The sequence below is a fragment of the Salvia hispanica genome, chromosome 1 (assembly GCF_029641045.1).
Source record: "Salvia hispanica isolate PSC_SH4W2 chromosome 1, Shi_PSC_v1, whole genome shotgun sequence".
Taxonomy (NCBI): Eukaryota; Viridiplantae; Streptophyta; class Magnoliopsida; order Lamiales; family Lamiaceae; genus Salvia; species Salvia hispanica.
Window position 1 is genome coordinate 62,074,786 of NC_142692.1, and position 14,970 is coordinate 62,089,755.

At 38.6% G+C, this 14,970-nt stretch overlaps 2 protein-coding genes and 1 pseudogene across 2 annotated transcripts; 1 reads left to right on the forward strand and 2 right to left on the reverse strand.

Annotated features, from left to right (window-relative positions):
- Nucleotides 1-1,992: 1,992 nt before the first annotated feature.
- LOC148934325 (uncharacterized) lies at nt 1,993-5,406 on the reverse strand. Its single transcript, XM_089062269.1, has 3 exons — nt 4,387-5,406; nt 3,684-3,820; nt 1,993-2,650 (listed from the first exon to the last, which is right to left on the reverse strand). Exons 1-3 carry the CDS (start codon nt 5,404-5,406, stop codon nt 1,993-1,995), a joined length of 1,815 nt encoding a protein of 604 aa, XP_088918395.1.
- Nucleotides 5,407-10,639: 5,233 nt separating this feature from the next.
- On the reverse strand, nt 10,640-11,409 carry LOC125220270 (uncharacterized). Its single transcript, XM_048122430.2, has one exon. It carries the CDS (start codon nt 11,384-11,386, stop codon nt 10,640-10,642), a length of 747 nt encoding a protein of 248 aa, XP_047978387.1. The 5' UTR covers nt 11,387-11,409.
- A 1,735-nt stretch (nt 11,410-13,144) lies between these two features.
- Nucleotides 13,145-14,239, forward strand: LOC125220269 (F-box only protein 6 pseudogene; annotated as a pseudogene).
- The last annotated feature ends 731 nt before the right edge of the window (nt 14,240-14,970 follow it).

Here is a 14,970-nt window from a genome sequence, read left to right on the forward strand (position 1 = left end):
GGGGAAGAAAAGGGGGGCGGCGGAAGTTCAAGGCTGCCTAAGGCCGGATTGCACCTGATCTAGAGGGGAAGGGTGGTTGAAAATATAGCCTGTTCTATGTGTTTAAGTTGACTATATGTGTTATGTGTTTGTGCCGTTATTTTGTTTTTTTTCTTGTGCGTCAGAGTCTTGGGTCTAGTTAGGTAGAGTCGGTCAGGGGGAGTAACCAAGCTCGAATTCGACTTATTTCTTTTTGTTTGTCTTCACGCTTGAGGACAAGCATGTGGTAAGTGTGAGCAGTTTGATAAGTCGAATTCTAAGCCTTGGTTACTGGTCAGTATGTCGTGAATTGCATGTATTATCTGCAAAACAGTTGCTTAAGTGTGCAGGATTGAAGGATCCAAGTCAGTAGGTGACGATTCGGGTGACGCAAGTGAAAAGGGCGCCAGAAGGGTGCGATACTGACCAGGATGCATGCCAGAGAAAAGGCTCGAGATGGAGAAGGAAGATAGCTAGGATGATCATTGACAAGGGCAAAAAGGTCAAAATGCGGGAGAAGTCTACCCTAAAAGCAAGGGCAAGCCTCCCTATAAAAGAAGCCACTTGGAGAGAGAGAAAGAGTTGGGTTAGAAGCTCTCCGTTCGTAATTCGAAATTAACACTTAGTAGAATTCTCTCTAGAAGATCCATCCTTCAGCATTATCCACCCTCTCGTTCCTCGCCACAGCCATGGTTACTTGACGTCCGGAGTCTGCCGGAGAAGTCATCAGTCCGCGTTCCAGCCAGTTATCGTGGCAGTGTAGGAGTATCATCGCCCGGAGTGGCACAAACAATCTTAATCGCTTTCCTAGTTTAAGTTTACTTGTTTTCATCGTTGGTTATTTGCAAACACTCATCGTTGTTGCTCTTTTGAAGTACTTTGTTATATTCTAACATTTACGTTATGAAGTTTCTATTTCGCATGTCGCTTTGGTTCGAGTTTGCTTCATTCTGCCTAGGAAAGTTAGATCTAGTTATTGCTTTCAATTTCTAAGTGTTTTCTTATCGAGGGTTGTTGATTCAAGGTGTAGCCATGTTTAGTCAAGCTTTCGTGCATGAGTTCTTTTCTGCGTTGTGATTACCACCTTGCATATCAGCTAGTAGAAGTCAAGTTACAGTTTCATTGTTTAATCTGAGTTTGAGCGTTTTAATCGATGGATCTTGAGTTTTAATTTACGAATCTGAAGTACTTGGTGAAGAAGAAAACGTCAAAATCAACTTTACTTGGACCACTTTACTTTTATAAGTTACTTTTGCTTTTGTTCCCTACTTTTCAGATGTACTGCCCAGACCTGTCAGAAGCCCCAGCCATCAGATATACCTTGTTGTCTAATTTTCCTCTTTTAGTAACTGTCTACTTTCCATAAGTCTCTGATACACCTTGTCCCCTATTTTCATGAACACTCCCACATGTCTGTTATTTTTCCGCCGACTAGTCAGTAGAGTACTACCTTTACTTCCTGCCTAGGTAAAATCTCAACCCAAGCGTGGTAGCTAACCAAACACCCAGGAAAGTCACCACAGTTATCTAAACGTGTCCATCCTCGTGGGATTCGACCCTTACCTCCACTATACTAACCAGTAGAAGTGGGTTGAGGAAATTTGTTTGAAGCCAGGTCCCGGTTATCGTACCAACGACTCAGTTGGGTCGGGAATCACTTCCTGATCAGTTGGATACACTCAAATTTACATACGAAAAACTAGGGAACAAACCTGACGAGCATCAGACTTCAACTCCCAGAAAATAATTGAGGGCCCCCAAATCCTTCATTTCGAATTATGTCGCCAAATTCTTCTTAAGCTGCTTTATCTCTTCAAAATCGTCTCCTGTGATGATCATATCATCGACATAGATTAGTAGACACGTGATTTTATCCTCTCTCTTCTTCAGGAATAGAGTGTGATCGGCATTACTCTGCAGATAGTCGTACTTCTTCATGGCTTCTGTAAATCTCCCGAACCAAGCTCTCGGAGACTATTTTAACCCATACAAGGTTTTCTTCAATTGGCAGACTTCTCCATCTTCAAAGTCATCTTCGAAACCTGGCGGAGCTTCCATGTAGACTTCTTTTTTCGGTTCACCATGCAAGAATGCATTGGTGACATCGAACTGGTGCAGGGGCCAATCCTTGTTTGCAGCTATAGAAAGCAGAACTCGGACAGTATTCATTTTTGCCACTGGTGAGAAGGTTTCAGAGTAATCAACTCCATAGCTTTGAGTATAACCTTTAGCCACGAGGCGAGTCTTGTATCTCTCGATGGTTCCATTAGGTCTTCGTTTGATGGTAAAGACCCACCTGCACCCCACAGTTCGTTTCCCTTTTGGTAACCGACATTTCTTCCACGTCTTATTTCTTTCCAGGGCTCTCAATTCTACCATCATTGCTTCTATCCAGTGTTCGATCTTTAGGGCTTCTTTTGCAGTCTGTGGGATTTCTTCTTCTCCATATAAGGCTGCCTCAAAAGCTCTTGCCAGTTTTGTTAGATTTGCCTTTGCCACACTTCCAATTGGGTATCTTGCCCGTTTACTTGGTCTCTCTGGTGTGTATCTTTTGGGAGGAATACCACGGGTACTCCGAGGTGGCATAATATACTGCCCCGTATCTTCGTCTATAATCTCTTCATTCTTTTTTCTGTATTGACAGGGTCAGCAGTAGCAGTAACAAAGTTCTCGACAAGATTGTTTACCTCAGATATCGGAGAGGACGGTGTTGGAGCGCCACCTTGAACCACAGGTTGAGATGTGTTTGAGACAGACTCGGCGGCAGTATTATCTGGCTCTGGTGGACCTTTAGTGGGATTATGGTTATTTGACATAAGCAGCCAACTTATCGAGTCAACACTAGTTATTTCCCTCTCCCCCTGACTGGTAAGTTGGGTAGTGTAGAAAATTCAAATTCTAAGAAGGTGCAGTTTATTGTGGTAATCATTTGATAAGTTTTTGGATTGTAGCACCTATATCCTTTCTGATTGACCCCATATCCAACAAAAACACATTTGGTCGCACACAGGAACAGTTTTGTCCGCTCGTGTTTTGGAACATGGGTAAATACCGAACAACAAAAAATGTATGGCTTAAGAGATAGGGGTGGAGGAACTTTAGACAAGCTAGATATCATCTGGATAGGATTTTTTAAGGCCAAGGGCTTTGGTAGGAAGGCGGTTGAGGGTGTAAACCGATGTAGCCACGGCTTCAGGCCAGAAAAAATTTGGTACTTTTGAATCTAGGATGATGGCTCGGGTCATTTCAAGGATTATTCGGTTTCTCCTTTCGGCTACTCCATTCTGTTCGGGGGTGTAGGCGCATGAAGTTTGATGGATTAGACCATTGGTGGTGCAAAATTCTTTCATTTGGGTATTGACAAACTCTCCCACATTATCAGACCTAACACATCTGATTTATTTTTAAGAAAATACACCCATGTCATGCGAGTGCAATCATCAATAAATAAAACAAAATATCTAAAACCATTTCCACCCACAACTGGAGACGGACCCCACACATTAGAATGAATTAAGGAAAAAATATCATCAACTCTAGAATTACTGGGTTTGAAAGATTGTCGATGGATCTTAGCCAAAACACAAGTCTGACAGTGCAAAACAGAATTTGTATCTAGATGCGGAAATAAAATTTTTAAATAACTAGAAGACGGATGCCCTAACCGCCTATGCCATAACCAAGCTTCCCGTTCTGAAGTTCCGTGAGCCAGCATTCCTTTGCCAGTTTGAGCCGTCTCGTCCACATAGTATAACCCATGATGCTCAGTGCCACGCCCAATAGTCGTCCCCGTCCGGATATCCTGTAGAAAACAAAATTTTGAATGCATTAGGAGAGTGCAATTGAGTTCTCGTGTGACGTGACTGACAGATAGTAATTTCTGAGACAAAGCCGGCACAAAGAGACAATTAGAAATTTTCAAGGATGGTGATATCTGAATAGTTCCATATCCCTCGACAGATGTAAATTACCCATTGACTGTTTCAATGTAAATCCTTTTCGATTTAGTCAACTCTTCAAAGTCGGACCTATCGTAGGACATTGTGTCAGTTGCCCCACAATCAAAAATCTATCCTTTTTCATCTATCGGATCTATTTTTGTGACTTTACAGGCAGTGGATATTTCGGGATTATCTCTCAACACAAAAACAATTTTGGATTGAAATAGGGGTGTTATGGCACTTAACACTAATTCTGGGGTTATCAAATGATTTTGGATAATTATGGGGTCTGTCATGTAAAAGGGTGGGGCAGAAATATAATTATGAAAAGTTGAAGTTTTTGAGGGCAAAGCCCCAAACCCTTTACACTCCTTGGTCATCGCCTCCTCCATTCACACCCCACCACCCGCCGGCCGCCGGTCGAGACCTCCACCGATCCGCCGCCATCGTTTTCGGCGTGCGTAGCCCCTTGGCTGTCCGTCGGGGCGACAAATCCGTTGCCCTCTTCTCTCCCTACCGCCATTTTTCCTTTTCCGGTTGAGCTCCGATTCAGTTTATGCCCATCCTCCCACCATTCCGGAAATCCAACCAATTTGATACACGTTTCTTTGGTGTGCTTCGTCATCCCGCAATGGGTACAATACAACTTTGATTTGTCGATTCCTCTCCGATTTGAAGAATTGTTGCGAGATTGTGGTGGTGGCAGTGGTCCCCGATGAGGTGGCGGTGGCTGCGTTGCTCTGTTTTGGCCGCCGAACTGAGGCGACGGTGCTCCCTGGCGAGCACCAAAGCCCGCGCCAATGTCGGCGTTGGTGGGCTTGGCAGTCGGTCTCCAGATTCCAGCCCTTGCTTCTTCTTGTTTGATGATGCCGAAGGCTGTCTCGGCAGTCGGTTCATCCTTCAACATCTCCCTTCCGAGGTTGTCATACTTGTCATCCAATCCGGCAAGAAATTGGTAAAGGCATTTAATTTCTTGTTCCTTTCGGTAAGTATTGATTGCTTTGTTGCAACAATCATACGGACAAGGTTTCCGGGCATCTGTGTTCACCCACAGATTTTGTAAATCGCTCCAGTAACTTTCAAGGGACTCGTTCCCTTGTACTAACTTGTTCGCCTTGATTTCCAGATCGTAAACTTGCACAGGGTCAGCCCTGACTCCAAATGTAGTGTTGAGACTTTTCCACATCTCCTTTGTTGTCTGATGTTGAGCGAATTGAATCACCAATTTTTGATCCATATTCTGGATCAACCATGAGATAACCGTGAAATCTGCTACCTGCCATATTTTGAACTTTGGGTCGTCGGCTTTTGGAGGATCCTCATCTCCTTCGAGATGATGGATTTTCCCTCGACTGCCAACGTTGATTCGCATGATTCTTTCCCAAACAGGGAAGTTACTCCCATCGAACTTGAATCCAGTTGAGACGTTTTCAAAGGTGTTTGTCATGTTAAATGATACTCACTTGATTTTGGCTGTTTTTGGGTGTAGGTTTGAAAGATTTCTACCGAATCTGTAGTTGAAAGGTTTGGGAGGGTTTGAACAATGATGAATCTTAATTCTGAGTTCGATTGAACCACAGAACCGTTGCTGCTCTTGATACCATGATAAAACTAGGAATTGTATTTCATTGAGATGATTTTGTGATACATTGTACACCCAATTTATAATACTAGAGAAGTAAATGCATCCAGAAACTATACACTTGGAACTACAACATTATTAATGTTAAATTCCTTGAAACTCTAAAGTGCCTCTTACAAATATTCTTGAGACCCCAATATTCTATTTCCAACATCTACAAGCTATCAATTGTTTGTTTCTTATTTGTTCTTGGTGAAGATTGTTAGAAGATATACATAAATCAATAGAAGATGAGAATAGATTTATTTACCTTATGGATATATCCATATAATTCTACTAGGATTAGGATTAGGATTAGGATTAGGATTATATTTTTCATATATAAAGAACATACGTGATTCGTTCTATGAAGTAGAATCAAGAATAATACAATGTGATCTTTAAAGTTTATTAGCCTTTTATATTTTGTATTAGTATTTTATTTCCACATTATATTTTTGAACAAAGATAAGGGTTAGAAGTTAGAAGTGATGATGATTGAATGAAGAAAATTGTGATGCATCAAACAACCATGTATAGGCGTGGGAAAGAGGACACAATAGATGAATCTTCATTATTTTCACTATTTGTTTATTAGAATAGCAATCAAAGTATCGTCATTATCTGTATGTCACAGAGTCTATCATGGTTGGCAGCAAGATCACAGTGGCGGACCCAATGCCAACAATTGTACCCCAATTTTTTTTTGTCCTTCAGTGCTATGTTTGTTATTATATTATTATTATTAATCCTTTAATCAAGTATTCTTATTTAAGATTTGCAATGTGTCGGGGATCGGTGGTGCAAACCCGAACTCCATATTAGCATGATATTGTCCGTTTTGGGCAAAACCCTTACGATTTTGCTCTTAGGATACTCCCAAAAAAACCTCATACTAATAGCGTTGGAGTAACCCATATATATATGCTTACAATTTTTGTTCATTCTCCAATGTGGAATATTGTTTGCACTTCCACAATGAATCGGTTACAAATTAAGATAAGGAAACTAAACATAAAATTAGATATGAAAAAGCATTAAAAATTGTAGTCAATGTGCAACACAAGTTTAATTATATTTTTTTTGTTTAGAGTGTCGTTAGGAGGTTGACTAATTATGACACAAGTCATTAATTCTCAAGCATAGGGATGACAAATCGTGCGTGTTGTGTCGTTATCGTGTCGAACGGCACGATAACAAAAAACACGAACACGACCCGTTAAGAAAACTCCAAACACGAACACGAACACGACCCGCTACCCTTAGACACGAACACGACACGAATCCATTAACGACACAAACCAATACGGGTCAACACGACACGATAACAATAAATTTATGACACGACACAATAACGACATTGTAATAATAATATAATAATATATAAATATTATTTCTTATATTAAATTTTAAATTTTAATTTTAAAATTTTAAATAAATAAAATAATAATAATATTATAATATATTAATATTATTTCTTAACATGTAACACGAACACGACACGAACACGACACAAAGTTTTCGTGTCGTTATCGTGTCGACACGATAAGGACACGAAACCAATAAGTCTTGACACATACCCATTAATTTCGTGCGGGTTCGTGTCGTGTTATCGTGTAGTGCCAAAAATTGTCAACCCTACTCAAGCATGCGTTTTCATTTCCTAGAAGAATTATCTAGTATTTCATCTTTAATTAGCAGAGTTGAAGAGTCTTTTGTAAGCTGAACCATTTTCAAATCAATTCAGGAATCAGTTTTTTCTCCGTGTAAAAATTCATCTCCGTAATAGCTCCTAAAACAAAAGGTATACAACCATTATCTCAATCAAAACAAAGTGAAATCCTAGTGCCAATGATCCAACAGTTTGGTGTCAGAGCCTAGTTAAAATACTAGAATTTCTCGAGCAAAGAAAAGCTTGAGGGAACTTTGAGTTTTGGTGTAAGAAGATGAAGACACTATTTGCCTCATTGGACTTGTGGGAGCTCGTCGATGAAGGCTACGACGAGTGCTCAAAAGTGATCGGAACTCCTAATGGCGGACGGAGGGAGTAGTATGTAACTAGAGACACGCATCTTCAAAGTGAAGAGGTGGGAGTTGTTGGGTCGCAAACCCATACCACATCGGAGAATGGATGAAAGTTGGAAGCACTAAAAATTGTTACTCGACCTTAGTTTAAGTTCTTTTGGGAGCGACCCAAATAAAAATCTACGCGGGCATGGCTCCGCCAAAAATGGACAATGTCAAACTGATGCGCAGTTGACAATCCTAACTATAGGTTGGCTTCGGGTCAGGCCTGGATGAACCTAGTTTAGGAATCAGGTTAGAGTCGGACTCAGGATGACCTAGGGGGGATTAGCTGAAATAACTTACTCCCTCCGTCCCAGATAATTCGACCCAGTATTCCATTTTGGATCATCCCACATAATTTGTCCCACTTCACTTTTACCATTTTTGGTAGTGGACCCCATATTCCACTAACTCATTCCTACTCACATTTTATTATAAAACTAATACTTTAAAAGTAGGACCCACATCCCACCAACTTTTTCAACTCACTTTCCATTAGATTTCTTAAAACCCGTGCCGGGTCAAAGTGTCCCAAATTATCTGGGACGGAGGGAGTATATTCTAGTTAGCGGAATATGAAGTTCAGGGCCGGATCTAGTAGGGCCTCACGAGGGGCATTTGCCCCTCCTCAATATATTTCATGTAGTACTAATTTGTTACTCCCTCGTCCCCTATAATTCGTCACCATTTGACCCAGCACGAGTTATAAGAAATGTAATAGAAAGTGGGTTGAAAAAGTTAGTGACATGTGGGTCCTACTTTTATATATTAATTTATAATAAAATATGAATGAGAATGAGTTAGTGGAATGTGAAGACTACTGCCAAAAGTAGTAAAAGTGATAGATGACAAAATTTTAGGGACGGACGAAAATGGAAATAAGTGACAAATTTTCAGGGACGGAGGGAGTATATAATTTTAAAATATTTTTTATTTCCCTTATAAATGCCCGACCTCAAACTTTTAATATTTCTTTTAATATACTCCCTCCGTCCTCCATTAGGAGTCTCATTCATGGGCGGCACGGGTTTTAAGAAATGTTATGAAAAGTGGGTGGAAAAAAGTTAGTGGAATAGAGGTCCCACTTGTATATATTAGTTTTAAATGAAATGTGAGTGGAATGAGTAAGTGGAAGGCGAGACCCTCTTACCATTTAAGGTAAAAATGAACCGGGACTCTTATTCGCGGATGGACTAAAATGAGAAAACAGGACTCCTATTCACGGCAGAGGGAGTATATTTTTTCCCACGTTGAATTAAAATCCTGGATCTGGCCAAATCCAAGCCCAGAAAATGGAGGGGGGATTTAATATTTTAAATATTAATAAATTTAATATTTTAAATATTAACTACAATTTAATGTTATTTTTAATAATAAAATGAATAATATTATATTAATATTTAAGTAAACTAGCTTCATTAATAAAATAAACTTGCATTAGCTTCTAATTTGCAAACATGTACTTATTATTCCTCTAAAAATGTAAAATCATTGTACATATTATATTCATTTAAAATTATTGTAAATATTAGATACAAAAGTGATATAAATAGAGTACTCCCTCCGTTCCAAGGAAGATGACTCCTTTCTTGGGCGGCACATAAATTTATGCAATTTTATTCGTGTGTGAAGTGGAGAGAGTAAAGTAAGAGGGAGATAATAAAGTAGAGACCAAGGTGTTTTCATTTATACTAATGGATCATCTTTGTCGGGATAACTCATAAAGAAAAGTGGGCCACCTTTAAAAATGTTTATTTTAACTCATAGAGAGTAAGATGCGTTTATATTCTTGTTGAGGGTTCCTACACCTCTTAATAAAAATCTAATACCTAAACTACTGGACTACTACATTTATATACTCCCTCCATCCAAAAAAAATAGACAAAATTGTATATGACATGAGTTTTAATGAATAATTGGTACAGTAAGGGGGGGGGGGGGGGGGGTATGTGGTGGAAATAGTGTTAGTGGATTGTGGGATCCACATTTAGAATGATGTGATGTGTAGGGTAAGTATTGGTTTAAAACTTTCCATTTTAAGACTTAGTCTAATTTTGATGGACGACTAAAATAGTAAAATTTGTCTGTTTTATTTTTGGACAGAAGGGGTAACTGAAAACAAATACATTACGCTCTACGTAGGGGGTAGATATGCTACTTTAGGCTCGATTTAAGGAAAATTAAGGCTCTCCGAATGCATGTGCCCTCATTCTTCTTCCTCCCCTTCCCCCTAGATCTGTCAATGAGTATAATGCCAAAAATGGTAAAAAGTGAAATGTAACAAATTTTATGAGATGATGGAAAATGAAATATGTAACAAATTTTCAAGGATACATTTGTCTATGCAATGTTTCCTTTAACATTTGTATATTGTAGAGAAACCTGCATTATGATCCACATTATCAGCCACTGTAGCCTGTAGGTGTGTTGTCTCTCTACCCATTAATTTTCCATTTGTTCAATGTGATCATACAATTTTAAATTTTCTAACAGATTTTCTACATAAATAGAGTAGTATATAAAAACTCAACAACTTGTGTGATTGGTGATATTTAACTGGCGAAAGCATGTGATACAAAGTCAATAACTGTTCTCTCATGAGAGACAATTGGAATCTCAAAACAAATGATAACATTAAACAATACAACTATGCAAGTCCCTCGTGTTTATGATCTCATCATATTTATATTCTTTGAAATTTTTCTTCGTTTTAACTACATTAATCTTTTCTAGACAGCAAGTTAAAAAACATGCAGATAATTATGAAAATCTATCTACATGAGAGTTAGAATGATTTTTTACCATTTTTTTATCTAGATATTTAGAACATCTTTATCTTGGTTTAATCAGAAAATAAAGATAAGAAAAAGCAAGAAAATAAAAAGACAAGCCATATAGTAGAGATATTTGAGAATTTAAGAAAAAATATACAACTATACATCATTCTGTTTCTTTTTTTCTAATCTACAAAATTGTTGATCTCATAATGAGTCTAAATGTAGAGAATGTTGAGAAGGGAAACTCTGGTTTTGATCAACTGTCTGAAGATTGATTCGAGATCTTCTTCAACAACTTGAATGTCTGAATCCATCTCTTTTATGTGATTCACGAGCTCGTTTTCTTGGTTCAGTTGCAAGAATGATTCCACCTTGTTGAACTCATTTTCGTCAGTGGATACTTTCTTAGATTGCATCAGCTTTGACAGCAAACATCTCTTTCTTTCGTACACATTTGTCCCCAACACGTAGGCCAACAGAGACTCGAGCAAGGAAATGGCAACAGACTCTGCATCCTTCAATATGGAACCATTATCACAAGTGGCCGAGGAGCTATGCCTCAAGTTCTTCAAACACTTTTGTATCATTTTCTTCAACTTCTTTCTGGAAGAAAGGTAAGCATTGATGCCTTGAACATCCTTTCTCCTTATTGCAGAAAGAAGATCTCTTAAATCTTCCTTTGCAAGAGAGATGGCATCTTTAACTGAACTGCAAGCATCCAATAGCTTAATGCAATCATCCACACATTCTTCGGAAACAATCTGTTGAATGTGAGACAAAAGAAGCAAATCGTCAATGCTCTCATGCAAGTTTCTTAGGCCATTTATTTTTCCATTGAATAATGAGAGCGATGAACAAGTATCTTCTGATGACCTCAATCTGGATAAGTTGTCTTCGAACTGTGAAACAGCAGGATGGGATGAAGATGGGAAACTAAGAGAGCGGCCGTGATGAAGAGCCATTGTTTTCTATTAGTTTTATGTTCTTGGTGAAAATAAGGGCTAGAATTGAATCTATGATTGAACGAAGAAAATATTGATGTATCTGGTCAATATATATAGTAGGGAAGAGGACACTGAGGAATCTTCATTATTTTCTCAGTGACAGATGATTGTGAGTTTGATTGCCTTAAAATAACAATATTTTAGTGTAACGCATGAGGGTATTGCGGGTTCTGCTCTTGTGGAAGAAACAAAGGATCAGAATATAACATTATATTGTCTGTAGATCAACAATCAAAGTCTCATCATTATCACACGTGCATATCATTCGTTAATCGTGTGGTGTACATATTATATAGCTCTGTGTCCAGCAGATGCACAGATCTGCCAAATAATATTTTTTCTTCGTTTTGTCTGAGATGCATACAAACTTCTAGCCAATTAACCTGTAATACTTCACTTTGGATCAGAGTTCATGCATGAAAATGTGGAGTTGTAATAATGCGTTTTTTATCCTATATGATTCTTGGTCAGAATTGCATATAGTGTTGTTCTTTCTACAGAAGAGCTATTAAAGTCGTCTCACAATAAAAGTCAGTCTGCATCTGAGATACATGAAGATATGGGATCAGTTGTAATTTGTTTAGGAAAATGTAGACATAGCCGGAACAACAGTTAATCTCCTTTAATACCTATAATTCTGGTTTTGCAAAAATATATTGGTTCAGTTTGTAGCCCTGTTTTGTTCACTGAACAAGAGGAAAAATTGGCAGTTATTGATTCACTTCAGAGCTCTTCCTATAGACTTAGTTTGCTTGTTATAGTTTTTAAAACCCAACATGCTAGAAGCTCCCATTTTTCTTGTTATCTCGATTTTCGGTTAAATTGTGGATATCAAACAGGCATGGAAATCGTCGAACGTAGGAAGGATAGTAAAATTGATGGATTCAGCCAAATGTGATAGTTGAATGGAAGACGACATAGTAATATAATGTTAATGTGTGTGTGTGTGCAAGAAATGGCAGCAGATACACATACATACAGCTTCTTAATTTCCCCCAAGTAGCCAACATTTCATGGGATGCAGAGCTCTCTATCCTCTACCAAGAGTTCAAGTAAATGTTCAGTTAACTATCTCACTTCTTCGAGTTAATTACCTTCTGGAAACTGAAGACAGATTTTGTATATTTTTTATGTGATTTAGTATAAAATATGTTATGTAATGTAATGTTTGAGATGTTTCTGCAGTTGATTGACGATCAAGGATATGAAAACTATATAAGTTGCCTAATGGTATTGATTTGCATAAAAATTGTTTTGATATATAGAGTATTGGATTTCCTAATTAATTTTGGAGTAGCATTAAGTTGTATATGGAAAGTAGTTGTGCTTTGGTTTTCTTTCCGTTCTAAATTAGGGTTAAGTTTTACAGTATTTTCTAATGTCTTAGGCCATCTCCAACCATTTATGTTAAACTCAAATCCATTTTTGAGTATACCTCATACCAAAAAGTAGTTTTACTCCAACCATTTACATCATATTTAAGTTTTACACCATTTTTGAGTATTTGGCTAACAAAATTTTGGAGTAAACACCATATTTGGTGTTATTCCATTGAAAACCCCAAAAACGGGTTTGAGTTTGGTGTATGGTTGGGGAAATTATCTACACCAAAAATGAGTTTTGGTGTATGGTTGGAGATGGTCTTAGAATTAGGGCCTGTATAAATAAAGACTTTATAATCAATATTAATATTTTTGTGAGTTGTCATTGAATTCCATGGGAAATTGTATAAAAATGGTTAAATCGGGCAAAGCTAGAGCCTCAAAGAAGTGTAGAGAGGAGCGTAGCTGTGGAATTGGAAAAGAAGATGAAATAATGGAAGATGAGATCTGGAAAGATTATCCTGAGGATCTGTTTGAAGGTGTACTAGCTAGAGTTCCGATAGCAACGTTTTTCCGGTTCCGGTTCCGTTTGTCAGAAGTGGAATTCATTTATTAATTGTCAAAGCTTCTCCCAGCAATGTGGCCAAGTAAAGCATGCTAAGCCTTGGTTCTATGGCATCCCCTGCGAGGACATATATACGGGAACGGGAGCAATGTACGATCCTTCATCGAACAAGTGGCACCATCCAACCTTGCCTGCTTTTCCAACCAAAGAGTCCCTGTTTCCAGTTGCATCAGCTGGAGGTCTCATCTGCTTCGCTGACTTCAACTACAGAAGCTTCTACGTGTGTAACCCTCTGACGAGGTCATTCAAGGAGTTGCAAGAGAGGCCTGTGAAGCTGGTGTGGTCGCCTGCAGCTTTAGGAATGACGCAGACGCAGAATGGTGGGTATAAGATCATTTGTGTTGATAGTGAGAGGGACTACCAAGTGTACGACTCTGCAATAACTCTTGGATTAGTCCAGGAAGCATGCCCCCGAGTATCAAGCTTCCACTAGCGCTCACGGCGTTCATGTGTGAGGCGGTTGCAATTGAGGGGAGGCTGTATTTCACGCGGTCAAAGCCGGACAGGCTCCTATCATATGAGGTGAGCACCGGGATGTGGAGGCAGTACGTAGTCCCAACCCCTCCTAACCTGAGTCTGTATGATTGCGTATTGGCGGAGAGTGAGGGCAGGATCATGTTGGTGGGGCTGCTGAAGGAGGATGCAGCGTCATGCGTATGCATATGGGAGTTGGAGATGATGACTCTGCTGTGGAAGGAGGTTGACAGAATGCCAAACATATGGTGCGGAGAACTTTATCAAGCTCCCCGGCTCTGTCCACCCGGGAATGGCTCAAGCTCCCCGGCTCTGTGCTGCTGACTAGGCGGAAGACCCAGGTGATTTATCACGGCACTGCTTTTCACTTGTTTGACTGCAATCCCTTAGTTTAGATTTCTAACTCTACACTTTTATTTAAATATTGTTGGATTCTGATTCTACAAGCCATCAATAGGTTTTTTCTTGTTTGTTATTGGGGTTAATGCAGGATTTTTACGTAGTGGGGTAGAGGACACAACAGATAAATTTTTATTATTTTCACAATTTGCTTATTAGATCAGCAATCAAAGTATCGCTATTATCTGTGTATCACATAGTCTAACATGGTTGGTAGATTAGGTCTTAAATCAGGGTAAACTAACGATTAATCGACACTCTTACTTTTTACAAGTATTTTTGGTAATTGAAATAATACATGACTAACGCGTCTCACTTATATTTTATTATAAGACTACTATACAAAAGTAGGACACACATTTGACTAACTTTTCCACCTAATTTCCACTGTGAATCTTAAAACTTGAGTGAAACAGTGTCAATTAGTGTGGACGAAAGGAATATATAACTTCAACTTTTATTGGTTTTTTATATCTTTTCTTTTTTTTTTCAATTAATGTTAATAAATATAGACGGATACAGCTGAAAATGTACTCCCTCCGTTCCCTCATAGTTAAAGCGAAATTTTTTGGCACAGAGTTTAAGAAGGGATGATGAGTGTGTTAAATAAATAGATAAAAAAGTAAGATAGAATAAAGTAGAAGTGAATAAAGTACAAAGAATAAAGTAAAAGAGAGTAAAATAAAAAATAGAAAAAATTTACTCCAACTATATACTCCCTC